Source organism: Primulina huaijiensis, unplaced genomic scaffold (genome assembly GCF_012295235.1).
Source record: "Primulina huaijiensis isolate GDHJ02 unplaced genomic scaffold, ASM1229523v2 scaffold43349, whole genome shotgun sequence".
In the NCBI taxonomy this organism is placed as follows: domain Eukaryota; kingdom Viridiplantae; phylum Streptophyta; class Magnoliopsida; order Lamiales; family Gesneriaceae; genus Primulina; species Primulina huaijiensis.
The window spans coordinates 116,516-132,239 of record NW_027360487.1 but is presented as its reverse complement, the minus strand read 5'-3'; the positions used below and the strand labels follow the sequence as shown (position 1 = coordinate 132,239).

General features: G+C 35.6%; 2 protein-coding genes across 2 annotated transcripts; one reads left to right on the top strand and one right to left on the bottom strand.

Moving 5' to 3' along the window:
* Positions 1 to 1,769: 1,769 nt before the first annotated feature.
* LOC140970103 (beta-galactosidase 8) lies at positions 1,770 to 7,402 on the top strand. Its single transcript, XM_073431677.1, has 19 exons — positions 1,770 to 2,338; positions 2,443 to 2,538; positions 2,854 to 2,966; positions 3,102 to 3,168; positions 3,254 to 3,346; positions 3,430 to 3,573; positions 3,862 to 3,950; positions 4,034 to 4,139; positions 4,231 to 4,318; positions 4,510 to 4,628; positions 4,868 to 5,032; positions 5,191 to 5,393; positions 5,465 to 5,556; positions 5,864 to 5,973; positions 6,050 to 6,163; positions 6,315 to 6,416; positions 6,530 to 6,741; positions 6,816 to 7,152; positions 7,237 to 7,402. Exons 1-19 carry the CDS (start codon positions 2,162 to 2,164, stop codon positions 7,342 to 7,344), a joined length of 2,535 nt encoding a protein of 844 aa, XP_073287778.1. The 5' UTR covers positions 1,770 to 2,161; the 3' UTR covers positions 7,345 to 7,402.
* An 813-nt stretch (positions 7,403 to 8,215) lies between these two features.
* Positions 8,216 to 15,632, bottom strand: LOC140970102 (beta-galactosidase 8-like). Its single transcript, XM_073431676.1, has 19 exons — positions 15,315 to 15,632; positions 14,902 to 14,997; positions 14,670 to 14,782; positions 14,481 to 14,547; positions 14,265 to 14,357; positions 14,026 to 14,169; positions 13,547 to 13,635; positions 13,321 to 13,426; positions 13,161 to 13,248; positions 12,764 to 12,882; positions 12,089 to 12,253; positions 11,455 to 11,654; positions 11,265 to 11,374; positions 11,055 to 11,158; positions 10,864 to 10,977; positions 10,606 to 10,707; positions 9,040 to 9,254; positions 8,618 to 8,954; positions 8,216 to 8,525 (listed from the first exon to the last, which is right to left on the bottom strand). Exons 1-19 carry the CDS (start codon positions 15,483 to 15,485, stop codon positions 8,418 to 8,420), a joined length of 2,541 nt encoding a protein of 846 aa, XP_073287777.1. The 5' UTR covers positions 15,486 to 15,632; the 3' UTR covers positions 8,216 to 8,417.
* Positions 15,633 to 15,724: the final 92 nt, after the last annotated feature.

Genomic DNA, 15,724 nt, shown 5'->3' with positions numbered 1-15,724 from the left:
CTCGCTCGACCAAACAAATATAAATATTACACCCAACATTTTGTACGTTGAAGATGTAAAATTAAGTAGTGACATGAAAATGACGAGTTAACCATAAAGTTAAAATAATGACTAATTTAATAGGAGCATTTGACTTGAGATAGCTATGGTTTAATTTAGGATTAAGTGAACTTAATCACAATTCCAAAAAGTTGCCCTAAATGACACTCCAACAAATGGGAAGTGCTACTAGCCATCCCATTTTACATTTGTAATTCATTTACGTGGTCTAATCTTTCAATTCAACTGATTAAAAAATTAGTACTTTTTAAAAAATTAAATATTGTGAAATTATTTGAAAATTGAGGTGATGTGATCAAATGATATTATGTGATGATTGAATTAGAGTTGTGAAATAAACTTCATGAATATTAAGTTGAAAAGCTATATGTCAAAATAGGTTATTAATATTTAATAATTATGTTTTTAATACCTAATTTGACATTATATATCTAAAAAAAATTGATCATGCATTAAGATGATCTTGTATCTTTATTTATTTTTTTAAAAAAAAATCAGATTTCTATATCACTCTTTAGAAAAATAAATAGAAAAATTATTAATCAGAAAATAACAAAAATCTATGCTGAATGTGCTTTGACTGTGAAGTGTGAACTTAGGACTTAAATCTCATCCAAAGTTTTGGATTTTCAGAGTCTAAATTCTTCGTCTCTCAGCACATGCACGTCACGATCTTCCAGTTCATTGTTTAATTAGTAAATTTTTATATAATTGAGATTATTATTATTATTGTATATATAATATATGAAATAGAGAAAATAATTTCATTTCCCGATCCACTGAGAGGTCTGTCGCTATTTTTGACATTTTAGATGTGTGCACGTAATGTTAACTAAGCTACTGCCATTTATTTGGCCAATTTTCTAATTTTTAGTGGATGTATTATTATTTTTTCATCCATTTTATAATATTTGGCCAAATATTTTTCAAGTTTTAGTGAATATTTCTTTTTTGAAAAATGATTGTTAACATTTCAATTGGTGTTTTCAATTTAACGGGTACTTTTATAATCCTATTATTATTTGACATTATCGATTGTTAGCGGAAAATAATCAGGAAACAATAGTTGGGGGATGTCACTTCAATTGGTAGTGATTCCAGGCATATCACAAAATTTAAATCTTCTCGTTATCTTAAAACTATATAATAATTCAAATATTATGTTTCGAATATTCTCGAAAGAGAAATAAATATTACTTTCAACAATTATTTTCCTAATAAATATAGCTTGGAACTAACTGCTCAAACATCGATTATCAAACATCAATTATATTATGGTAGTGGTTACAACATTATCAAAGACTCGAGATGGAAATTGTAACAATGTGAACTAATGGATTATCATCGTCATCACACATTTTTGTTAGTTATGGATCGACTATATAAAGATTAGTTATTCAAATTAAGTAATTTTTTTGCATATGTATTTCCTAAACAAAGATCTAAGATATGCTACTCAGTCATCCTTATCTAACCTTTCAATGACATGTTCATCATTCTACTCATTTCATTAACATATCAATTTAAGATATGTCCGATTGACAATGTAGTTGGTCTCTTCTTCACATGATCAAATCATGTTAGACGTCTCTCCATGATCTTGTTTCTTATAAATCTTAAAATTTGAGATAAAATTTCCAAATATTTTTATGAATTTGACATGCAAAATCATACAGTGGAAATGCTAAAATGTTGAGGCACAAATTGTCTCAGCCTTTGTTTTGTACACGGCACCCAAAAAACAAATGAAGAAAAATCTTATCGCTTACCTCAGCGAAATACTGACAAACTGAAGCCCACATCGTTGTTATTCAATTCCGTGACGAATGTTCCACCCCTCGCGTACAGTAGTATATAGGGCCGCATGCTCTGTGTGGATCGAGCCGCAGAGAACAGCACCAGCTGAAGAAGAAGATAATTGTGTGTTAAGGGAAAAAAATTTAAGCTTTTGCTTAACAGTTTAATTTCTTTGATTCATGGCAAAGTAATGCGAAGTTTGAAACGAAAAACAACGTGAGTGAATCAAGAAACCAAGAAGGATTAACAATGATCCATTTGTGTTTATAAATAATAATTAGAGTAGTTGAAACAGCATAGGAATATGATGAGAATTGGTGGCGGTGGAATGTCGGCAGTGGCGTTGCTTCTCGTTTTGGCATCAACGGCGCGGTATTGCTTTGGCGCCAATGTGACATACGATCATCGAGCGATCGTGATCGACGGCCAGAGGAGGTTTTTCATCTCCGGTTCGATTCATTACGCGCGCAGCACTCCTGAAGTCAGTACATATACGTTCACAACTTTTCACACCAGCAGTCTCCCAGATAAGTCTACCTAAAATTCCGTTTGTCTAATGGGTTTTACATGAAAATTCGTGCGTAGATGTGGCCGGATTTGATTCAGAAATCCAAGGATGGAGGATTGGATGTCATTCAAACTTACATTTTCTGGAATCTGCATGAAGAAGTTCGGGGGCAGGTGATTCTCTGAGTATTTTAATTTATTTTTGAAAAGTTTGCCGCTTCATGACTATTCTTTACTTCGTTTCTGGGTTTGTTGGCTTGTGGAGAAAAAGGGGGAGGGGGGAAAGTAAAAATTGCTGCCTTTTCACTTTCCTGCTTATTGCTCCCAAAATTGTGAAGAACTTTAGTGGAAAAAATATTAGTTAAATGAGTAGATTCCTTTATTGATTAAGAAAGTGTCTGTTTTACCGGATTTTTAATAATCTAGTCATTGGGGGAAAAAAGGAGAAGTGGAGAAAAAGAATGCTGATTTGTGGAGGAAATTTTGCAGTACGATTTTGAAGGAAGAAAGGATGTGGTGAAATTTGTGAAATTGATCGGGGAAGCTGGATTATTGGTTCATCTTCGCATTGGACCTTATGCTTGCGCAGAGTGGAATTATGGGCAAGTATTTCATTTTTTCTATTATCCAAGAATTGGACCATAATCTTGCTATTTATATGTTCTTTTTATTGGGGTTTTTATGGTAATCGTGAAAATGGGGCTTAACTGAGAATTTTATGGCTTCTAATCTATCAGTGGATTTCCTCTTTGGTTGCATTTCATACCTGGGATCGAGTTTCGAACTAATAATGAACCTTTCAAGGTCAAATAGCTAATTCTTGAACCTTGTCCAATGTTACAACAATTGGCGTTTGTAATTTATTAAATTTGAGATTTTTTTATTTTAGGCCGAAATGAAACGGTTTACAGCCAAGATTGTGGACTTGATGATGGAAGAAAACCTTTACGCATCCCAAGGAGGGCCTATCATTCTATCTCAGGCATGTTTAGCATAAAAATGGAAAGTTTTTTAGTTCATTGATTTGCTAACAATTTCACGGAAAAGTTTGTTATTCACTTCCAGATTGAAAATGAGTATGGAAATGTCCAATCTGGTTATGGCAGTGGCGCTGCGCCTTATGTCAAATGGGCTGCAGCTATGGCTGTGTCCTTGGGTACAGGGGTGCCCTGGGTTATGTGCCAGCAAAGTGACGCTCCTGATCCTATCGTAAGTTTCTACTGATTTTCTCTAGTTTTCGCCCAAAGCTCAAATGAGTTTATCAATTGAAAATGAATGGGGGTTGATTGCGCGATTTCTTGTAGATGGGTGCTGGTCATGAGTTCTCAGATAAAAAAAAAATGAATTTTTTTGTATATTTTAAAAATTACAAGTTCCCGTCACCCAAATTCTTTTCAATTATCAGAACCAACTCATCCGGTCTCCTCCCACCCTTTTCTAGATTTCCTAGATTTGTCTCTAATTGAGCCGTCTATCTATGGTCTTGAATGACTGCAGATTAACACTTGCAACGGGTTTTATTGTGATCAATTCACTCCAAATTCGAATAAAAAGCCAAAAATGTGGACAGAGAACTGGAGTGGATGGTAGGTTGTTTAATTTCTTTTTCATGGTCGAATACCTACTATTTCTTATCTCAAACAACCTGTGATTTGTCTAAATAACCTAGGTTCTCTTCATTTGGGGATCCTGTGCCATACAGACCAGCAGAAGACCTTGCGTTCGCCGTAGCGCGTTTTTACCAGCTCGGCGGAACCTTCCAGAACTATTACATGGTGCTTACATTGATCATTTCTAATATTTAGTTTTATTCAAGAATATTTCCCAAGTCTCTTTGAGATCAACTTTTTCGATATTTTTTCACAGTATCAAGGAGGGACAAACTTCGGCCGGAGTAGTGGTGGGCCTTTCATTACAACAAGCTATGATTATGATGCTCCAATTGATGAATATGGTGCGGGTTTTGTATATATATATCTCTCTTTTATAATCACGCAGTTATTGCAACCAGTAAGACTAGTTAGTTCGCAAAATGTCCAGACCTGAATTGCTGAGCCCAGGATAGAAAAATTAATCACAACTAATATTTCCAAGTGATCGTTCTTGATATAGATGTTTTTGAGTTCTGATTTTTCTGTGTTCTAGGCCTTTTAAGGCAACCAAAATGGGGTCACTTGAAAGATGTGCACAAGGTTATAAAGCTTTGTGAAGAGGCAATGTTGGCAACTGATCCCCAAACTACTTCTCTTGGTTCAAATTTGGAGGTACAAAAGCTTACCACTTTTTTTTTTTTTTGTAACATACAGAGTTTCCGATTCTTGAACAGAACAAATAAAAAAGAAATTCTTAGGATTAGCTTGCTTTCAGAGAACAAAACTTATGATAGGTTTCTATATTCATTTGAAGGGGTTGTCCTTAGCCTGAAGTTCAAAGAGAAATTTAGAGGTTTTAAACTCCTAATATCTTCTGTCATCTATCGTAATTGATACTTTCTCTATTTCAGGCCACTGTTTATAAAACTGAATCAGGGCTATGCGCTGCTTTTCTTGCAAATATAGACACTAAATCTGATGCGATTGTTAAATTCAATGGCAATTCCTATAAATTGCCTGCTTGGTCTGTCAGCATCTTACCTGACTGCAAGAATGTGGCACTCAATACCGCAAAAGTATGCCTTATAAACCCTTGCATTATTTCCCATATCCAGAATTATAAAATGTCCAATTCTTGTAGGCTCAATCAGTTGTTTCGTCCAAAAAACCTCGAAAACAATGATACAATCTTCAATACAACCTATGATACAGTATTTCTTTGTCCAAACAACAGATCAACTCAGTGGCCACTATCTCAGAATTTGTTCGTCAACCCTCAAAAGATGATGCTACAGCTTCTGATGCATCCATCTCAGGTTGGAGTTGGATCAATGAACCTGTAGGTATATCTAGTGATAATGCATTCCCAAAACTCGGGTTGCTTGAACAAATAAATACTACTTCTGATAAAAGTGACTATCTGTGGTATTCCTCAAGGTACAAAACCATTCAGAAACATGATTCTTATGGCACAGATGTCAGGTTTTGATATTTCTTGATTGTTTCAGCATCGAAATAAAAGGAAATGAATCAAAGGCAGTTCTTCACGTTGATTCTCTTGGCCACGCACTGCATGTTTTTATAAATGGAGAACTTGCAGGTAAATTCGGAATAAATGCTGCTAACTGAGCCTTTTATCTACGATATTTTGTTTGGTCTTTCAAATTATAAAAAAAATTCAGAGTTGTTGTCAATCGTGTCAAGTTCTGTAAGTATTAGTTCTGTTAACATGTACTTTCACCAACACACCAAGAGATATAGTGTGTAACAAGAAAAAGCACATTCCAACTAAGGCGATCGACATTTTTGTTGTAATGGTGACTAAAAACGAACTTTTAGCACTGGAAAATATGTGCCATACCAATATATTTTAATTTGCTTCTCCTGCTCATGGACTTGTTAAACAGGGAGTGGAAAAGGAAGCCATGATAATCGTAAAGTTTCAATAGATGTTCCTATCAGCCTTATACCTGGACAAAACAAGATTGATCTGTTGAGTTTGACTGTGGGATTACAGGTGCTTGTTTTCGGACCAAATTCTTATTGTAATCCTAACCATCATTGCTATCTAACATAAAGTTCTGCGAATTTAGAACTATGGAGCACACTATGATACAGAGGGAGCTGGTGTTACTGGCCCTGTGCGGTTAAAAGGTTTACAAAATGGATCCACAATTGATCTATCATCGCGGCAGTGGATTTATCAGGTATTAATGTAAGATTTTCTTGAATAGGCATACTGGTATTCAATTATTCATACGTTTGATTTGGTTAAATGTATGTGAAGACAATATCTTCTCACAGATTTAACCCGCCACTTAATATTTTCTTATCTCATTTTGGAATCTGTGGTAGCAGATTGGTTTGAAAGGAGAAGATTTAGGCATATCTAGTGGAAGTTCCTCTCTTTGGGTATCTCAGCCTACTCTGCCTAAGAATCAACCATTGGTATGGTACAAGGTAAATATTATAACTATTACCTCAATCTGTTCACATAATTAGCACATCCGACGTTAACCCATTGGTACTGTACAAGGTAAAATTTACACCTCGATCTGTTCTTTGTGATATAGACGACTTTTGACTCCCCAGCTGGAAGCAGCCCGGTTGCCCTAGACTTCACAGGAATGGGGAAGGGTCAGGCATGGATAAATGGACAAAGTATTGGGCGTTATTGGCCTACTTATACTGCTCCAAAGAGCGGTTGCACTGATTCTTGCAACTACAGAGGTTCTTATCAGCCCAGTAAATGTCAGAGAAATTGTGGAGAACCAACTCAGCAGCTGTATGTTTTCTTGGTTAAAACTTTTCTTAAATTCTTCTAATTCTCATCTTTGATATGGTCTCGAAATCATGCAGCTATCACGTTCCCCGTGCTTGGATACAACCGAGTGGGAATGTCATGGTACTATTCGAGGAAATAGGAGGTGATCCGACGCAGTTATCTTTTGCTACAAAAGAGACCCAAAGTATATGTTCAAGAATTACGGACACTCACCCAAGCCCAGTTGAGCTATGGAATTCTGACGAAGAAACAGGGAAGAAAGCTGGACCAACTTTGTCACTACATTGTCCTTCTCCGAATCAGGTGATAACTGAAATCAAATTTGCCAGCTTTGGAACTCCTCGCGGGAAATGTGGGAGTTTTAGCCATGGTCCATGCAGCAGCAGAAGGCCCCTCTCGATCGTGAGAAAGGTTCGAATTCTGCTGATTCATTCTATAAAATTTTATGCCAAAAAGTTCGGTTCCCTTGGAACTTACAATTCAACATTTCTACAGGCTTGCATAGGATTGAGAAAGTGCAGCATTGGAGTATCAGTGAATACATTCGGCGATCCCTGCTCAGGAGTCGCAAAAAGTTTAGCTGTTGAGGCCTCCTGTACATGAACAAGATAGCTCACCACAAAAAATTAATAAAGTTCAATCGGATTAATCTGTTCTATAATCACATTAACTTTCACTAGATAGCTCGACTTTGAAAAACTCGAGGAACACGATTTCCCGCTTCAAAAACACAAAACTAAAAAAGAAAGAATTCGCCTTTCAACAAATTTATTAGGTTTCCTATTATCTGGCGTTAAGAATTAAAATTTTAATTCGATAAGATTTTCTTTAACTTAATGATAAAACTATTAGAATAACTTTTTTAACTCATGTGGGTAAATTAAAAGAAATATAATTTTGATATTTTAATATAATTAGTTATATAACAAAAATCTATGTGGAATAAAATTTATTTATGCTCTTATAATTAATTATAATACATGTCTATTATGTGATCTAAATTCATTTAATGCGCATTTTTTTATAATTAAGGATGACATAGGATATAATTAACAAGGAGTCTCGAGTAAATTTCAAGCCACGATCCCACAAATCGTTTATAAAAAGCATGAGGAGCTAATGGCTTGAATCCCGCAACAAGATCTCAATTCTCAAGATTGAAACTTTTCCAATTCCAAAAAAAAAAAAAACAATATTTCAAGCTTGAGACAAAATATCGAGTTCAAATGAGAAAATTCTTATTACATCGGGAGAGAAGATAAGTATAGTATCAAGCGCCATCTTTGTAGTCATCTGCTTGCCAGGTTTGCAGGTTTCAAAGACCCTCAAATGTTGCTGCTAAATATGTTGTTATTTGGCATCACTAAAAATATAGTTTGATAGTTCGAAAAAAAAGAAAAAAGAACATCATTTGAATATCGGTTCCCTGATCAACTCAACTAGATCACAGTATAACATCTTTAAAACACAGAGATACGGAAAATATTCTTTTATACAACATTATATATAATCATGAAAAAAATCATGGTATGTACAAGATGGAGGGGCAAAGGGGTGGGAAAGATTATGTACAGATGTTAAAGACTTGAGAAAATGAAAAAATTCTCGAATTATAACAGATATAAATTATGTGATTGAACTGTATTCGAATAGCCGATGGCGCAACAATTAGGTTCTCAAGCACAGGTAGCTTGTACAGCCAAAGTCTTTGTAACATTTGGACAAGGGTCACCAAGATTCTTCACAGAGACTTCAATACTGCAACTTGTTTTTCCAACGCAAGCCTGTGTACATTTGTCATGACGAGTGAGAAAGAAACATCTTAATTTGGACAAAATGATATTTCAGAACTCAAAATTCAGGGGAAAAAAAAAACCTTGTGGACAACACGCCTAGCTCGTCTGCTCCTGCAACGACCTTGGGTAAAGCTTCCACAGGTTCCATGAGGATTTCCAAAGCTCAAGAATTGGAGTTCGGATATGACTTGGTTAGGTGAGGGGCACTCTAGTGATAGTGTTGGCACACTGGTATTGGATTGCAAATGGTTAGAGCTCCATGAATCAATGGGGGCCGGGAAACTTTCAGAAACTCGTGCACATATAGGTCCTATCTCTCTTGTAGCGAAAGATACACGTGTTGGATCGCCCCCAATTTCTTCCATCATCACCAAGACGTTTCCACTTGGTTTAAGCCATGAACGGGGGACATGATAACTGCAAGATTATACTCAGGCAACATGAATGTATGTGGTATGCGAAAGAACTTAGTAGTAGTAGTGCCGAAATTTGATGTACTCACTATTGCTGAGTTGGTTTTCCACAACCTGCCAGACATTTGTTTTGGTCGTAACTTCCTTTATAGTTGCAAGTGTATGTACACTTAGCGTTTACATTAGCAATACTGGCTGGCCAGTAACGTCCAATGCTCTGTCCATTTATCCAGGCCTGACCCTTTTGCATTCCCGTGAACTCCATCGCAACAGGACTATTTCCAGGGGGAGCAGAAAGAGTCGTCTAGATGAAAAAAAGAAAGCAGGAGATATCAGATCATGTTGTCTTGCATAAACAATTTCAACCCAAAGCTGGAAAACTAACAGATTTTAAGTTACAATGACTATTTTTTGCTTCACGAAAGGTAATTAAAGCATATACTAGTGTTGTGCTAGAAATCAGTTATTCATGCGAAGCCCTTGTGAACACGATATCTAGGGGTTATTGCATAATTTGCATGTCACTATTCAATGCATGTCACTATTCAAACATTCATAGCCAAGGAACACAGAAAAGCATGCCCTGAATGAAAATGAAAAAGATACAATATTTCTCATTACTTTCTTTTTTTTTGACCCTCATGATAGATTGGGTGCACTTGGATTGGTGATTGTGATGGGAGTACTACATAGGGCCGGACCTTTTATGAAGCCAAGGAGGCCACCGCCTCAGGACCCTCGGTCTTTGAGGGAATCCAACATATATATTTTGAGTTGATGACCTACTGAAATAAGTTCTTTTTTCCCCAATATTAAATAAAAAAGAAGAGTAATATGAATATTTTTTCTTTATAATTGATCAAACTGGATCTTTTGTCCAAGTTCGATTTTAACAATTTAAACAATATCAAGGGACTTTGGGGTATTTCTTGAGTTTGGAGAAGTTAACGAGTTAGTCTTTAACTGGCTTGATGAAGTATAGTATAGAACTTCAACAATTTTTTAAGATGCTACAGTGTTTGGCAAAAGTGAATAATTTATTCTCAAATACTTGTATTGCCTATAAGATTTTGTTAACTATCCTCGTAACAGTTGCATAAGCAGAAATAAGTTTATCGAGGTTGAAGTTAATAAACACTTATCTTCGATCAATAATGTCACAAAATAGACTAAATGAACTAGTTATATTGTTGATTAACAAAGAAATTATCCGAAATCTGGATTATACAAATTTGATATATATTTTTTCCTCTAAAATAGCTAGACGATTATTATTTATGTAATTATTTCAAATATTTATTGACTTGTTTTTATGTAATATATTGTTTCTTATGTATTTATGTATTATTTATTGTATTTATTATTTGCTAACTAAATTTTAGCATTATTTATACCAACAAGAGAATCCATTTTAAAATTTTCGCTTTAGGCCCCATCGAACACATGTACGTCTTTGAGTCTACTACATAGACCATCTCGGCCATGAAACTAAAGCATTTGGATTTACTTTTTGTTTTGAAAAAAAAGAGTAGGCTCTGCATATGTTTATATTGATGCTGCTTCTACAAGCTCAGTTTTTCAGGAGTCATAAATACCGGAAATTCTTTTCTCAGATGTTTATTCAGACAGGAAATTGAAAATGCATGCTGTTTTACCTTGTACCAAGTCAGAGGAGTATATTTAGGCAAAGCAGGCTTGGACAACCAAAGTGGGGAACTTCCTGTAGATAGCCCTGATTCTTCCCCTTTCAAACCAATCTGGTGAGGAATATTACACAGTGAGAAAGTCTATAATGGTGAAAAGCTGTAAATCTATTAAATGCTCTACAAAGATTTTTCTCAGCACTTATACAGTTCAACAAGGAACAAGTTCCATCACAGTGTATGGTGTGTTACAAAGTTTAGACCAATAACCTGATACGTCCAATATTCTGAAGAGAGGTCAATGGTTGAACCGTTGCTTAAACCTTTCAACTGAACTGGACCAGTAATTCCAGCTCCCGATAAATCAAAGAAAGCTCCATAGTTCTGAATCAGGAAGGGAATTGTATAAGAAAATAATTCTCTATGCATTGCTAAAAGAAAGTATTAAAAGTGCTTAAAACCTTTAATCCAACTGTCACACTCAAGAGGTCTATCTTGTTAGTTCCGGGTTCAAGGGTCACAGGAACCTCTATGGAAGCCTTATTGATGTGACTGTTTCCACTACCTGCAAACACCCGATCCAGAAGCTAGCTGAGTAAATAGTATGGAACTTTAAATGAAACACAAGAGGATCTAAGACAAATTCTGTTGATAGAAATCGTTTTCCATACCTACACGCCTTCCATTGACAAAGGCATGAAATACATGACCAAGTGTATCAATATGTAACAGAATCTGAGAGCCATCTCGAAGCAAAGGGTCATTTGGATTTATTTGGGTGCTGGAAAACACAATAGTGAATGTCAAAAAAGTAACAAGCGAGAAAATTTGCTGACAAGTTTTTGTGATCAACCTGTATACCTTAAAGAATACCAGAGGTAGTCACTTTTATCAGCGGTAGTGTTAATCTGCTCCATCAACCCAAGTAACTCAAACGCATTGTTACTTGAAATGCCAACAGGTTCCCGGAACCAACTCCAACCTGAGAGGGATGCACCAGGTGTGGTACCATTTGGTGGCGGTTGGCGAACAAACTTTGTTGTCGCTGTCACAGAATTAATCTGTAATTTTAAAAAATAAAATCAGTGAAGTAGTTCATGTTGAAACATATGGCAGGTAATCTTGCAGTGAGTGAGTATACTTCAAAGATATCTCGACAAATTCAAAAGATCAGAAAAATGGATCTTAATTACACAGAATGTGTTGGATTAGGTTCCCCTTTCAACTTAGGGTTGTTCCCATCCACCAGAACTTTGAATTTTTGCATTTAATTCCAAAGCCTTCATTATTTGCATCTACATATTTTAAACTCGTTATCTCGACTGATGATATCAACATGTTAAATCACCCACTGATTTAAGTAAGACACATTGTTCAAGATGTTACCATAAAACTTGAAAAACCGTGAGCATTAAAGAATATGAAATCCATGTGTAACAAGTAGGATCCACGGTTTAACACTGAAAGACACAACATAAAGGTCTATGAGGCGAACCTTCGCGGTATTATATACTACATTCTTGCAGTCTGGTAAGATGCTAACAGACCAAGCAGGCAATTCATAGTAATTGCCGTTGAAGTATACGGTTTGATCCTTCTGGTTGTCCATATTGGCTAGAAAAGCAGCACATTCCCCTGATTCAGTTTTATAGACAGTGGCCTGAAAGTCCAGGTTGGAAACAACAGAAATACAATAAAATATGAGCTAAGATTGCGAAACAAAATAATACATGCATGGTACAATAATGTATGATTTAAGCGCAATAGAGTCATTTAAAACAATAAGCTAATGCACAGGACATCAAATTACACAGTCAAGGAAAATAATCTACCACCATTATTCCGCATGCATAAATTTTAAGATTTAAAGCTGAATAGCAGATCTTATCAAGATCCATGGAATTTTTTTTTGTCCAAATTTATATTTTGCTCTAAGTTAATATCATTCTTACATGCAATAGAAGACATGAAATCAAAGTGCGGATTTGAACTACAAATTTAAACTACATTAGTTGGAGACACCTAATTGTGCAGCAAATAGTTCAAGTAAAGATCTATAGGGCCTAAGACGATTGTTCAGAACATGGAACTCTCTTGAGCTGAATTATGAAGATTGACAGGGCATAACTTCATGCATAAAAATTAATAGACTATAAAGTTGAAGTTTTACCTCCGCATTTGATCCAAGAGAAGTAGTGTTTCCGTCAGCCTCCACCATCGCATCTTCACAAAGTTTAATGGCCTTGTGTAGATCTCTCAAGTGACCCCACTTAGGTTGCCTCAGTAGTCCTGAGATAGACATGGAAAACTTTTGTCAAATCCCTCAGCATTTAAACTAGGAGGATTTTAAGGAGATTAGGATCAATTATCTAAGCTTATTTTGACACTAAGCAATTAAACTCTTGTCCAACAATAAAGAGTTTAAAAGGTTACAAAATCTGATAATTTAGCAAGGAGAATGTATAGCTTTTGTTTGAAAATTTGAATATTTTTATGCTGCTTTGTTCATAACAAGCAACACTCATGATTTCTACTGTATTAAATAGTAATTAGTGTGAGTGTCATACCGAACTCATCAATAGGAGCATCATAATCGTAGGTTGTACTGATGAAGGGTCCACCAGAAGTCCGGCCAAAGTTAGTTCCACCATGGTACTGCATATATGGAACCGATTGGCAAGAAAGTTCTCATGATGACAATTAAACAACAAAGAAAATCAGGAGTACCATATAATAATTGACTAAAGTTCCATTGAGCTGATAAAAACGTGCAGCGGCAAAAGCGACGTCTTCCGCAGGTCTGTATGGAACAGGGTCACCCCATGCAGTGAACCTAAATACATTGACAATCCAGACCAGTGAATATAATAATTAGCAATCAGATATCAAAATCAGGACGCAAATGTATGCAAACTTAAAATAAAATATGCATCTCAAGGGATTGACAAGTTACCATCCACTCCAGAGCTCTGTCCAAAATTTGGGCTTCTGATCAGAATTTGGAGAAAACTGGTCACAGTAAAAGCCATTGCAAGTGTTTATCTGCTCAGAAGAAATAACAAGAGTAAGTGTTGGTTCGATTAACGACTCAAAATGGAGCCAAGATCCAATGATAAGGGACCAAATATGTAATTCCTTGTCATAATTTTTGAGAGGTGAATTAATACATTCTTAAGCTAAAATCGTAGAGTTTTTTTTTTAAGAAAGAAAGAGTTAAAGAAATTTTTTTATAAACGATGGACAATTTTCCACACTGGCCTGCAGGTGCTCAAATGTTTCCAAGTATTTATGGGCGTCGATCAGATCCATCTATTTAGCATAAACTTAAGATAGCTTCGCCTTAGCGAGAGGATGTAACGAGGAGAGGCTCTGTGTGAATGTAATAACCAAGAGTTCATAAAAAATGAAAAGACCAAGAAATCAAGAACTTACCATAGATTGAGGTGCATTATTTTGCTGACACATCACCCATGGAACCCCAGCGTTCATGGATGTAGCCAATTCTGCTGCCCATTCAATGTAACTTTTGGCTTTTGGACCATATTCCCAATCAATGTTGCCATATTCGTTTTCGATCTGCCATCAGAGATTCGTTAAATTCCTCAAAACAAAACCATACCATTCCCTTCAAAAATAAACATTTGCTTTGTATCAAGTTCCCTCAACAATACCTGAGACAGAATAATGGGTCCTCCTTGGGATGCATACAGATTTTCTTGCTTCATCAAGTTCACAATCTTGGTCACGAATCGTTTCATTTCCGCCTAAAACAACAAAATATTCATGCATTAATTAACATTTATTAACAGTAACGTGGAAAAAAAGAAAAAACTTGTAGAAATTCGCCTAATCGAAAAAAGGGAAGGCAAAAAAGAAGAAGAAGAAACCTTGTACGGCTCGTTGTCCGTTCGAAGCTGAATCCCGGGGATAAAATGCAACCAAAGAGGGAACCCACTGTAATATTATAAACCATAAAATCATTAGCAAACGATCTCCCAATTTCATGACATGCAACCGAAATCGATCGACAGAATCATAAAGGAAGAACAAAAAGATTGAGTTGCATGCTTATATACCCATAGTTCCACTCAGCGCAAACGTAAGGTCCGATTCGGAGATGAACATATAAACCAGCTTCACCTACTAATTTTAGGAACTTCACCAAATCTTTTCTTCCAGTAAAATCATACTGCAAAATCAAAATATGTCATTAAATTTTATTTTACTCCAATGGGACTCGAATATTAGTCGTTTCAATTTATTTATTTATTTTTAATTAAAAAAATTGTAAACTGATCGTAATCTCACCTGGCCTCGGGTAGGTTCATGCATGTCCCAGAAGACGTAGGTCTCGATAATGTCCAAACCACCCTCCTTTGATTTCTGGATCAAATCTGGCCACATCTGCAATTCATGCATGCATGCAACTTAATTACACACACGTATATATAATAATATTTTTGATTTAAAGTTGAAAATTAAATTTATCAAAATCAAAATTAACATTTATATATATAGTAAAAATAATTATATATTTGATATAATTCCATATCTATGTGCTTCAAGAGTATATATGTGCATATGTATAAAAAAAAGCTCAGAATTTGTAACAATAAAGAAGCTTAAACTTTTTATTTTTTCGAATGTGATTTATCAATTCCACATGCAGTTCAATCTATACACTTATATATATATATATACACACACACACACACACTTACCTCTGGGGTACTGCGTGGATAATGAATGGAACCAGAGACCAAAACCCTACGCTTGCCATCGATCACCAGCCCCCGCCGATCGTATGCAACGTCCACAGCTATACAAAGGGACGCCGTTGCGGCCAGAACAAGAGATGCGATCAGCACCCGCGGTGTAGTGTTGCTTCTCATTCCGAATACGAGATAATATATCACAAATTTATAATTTTATTCACAAAATTTTACAACAAAAAAAGGTGATCCGTAGTCGTTTTGTACTTATATGCCTCTTGAGATATATATATATACAACTCAACAGACAGACAAAACGGCTTACTTGCTTGTGATTATTCGAGGGGGAGAGGTGTGGTTTATATAGGAATAATTTCGCGAGTGAATCTCTCTCAATGTTTGGTCTACATTTTTTCTTG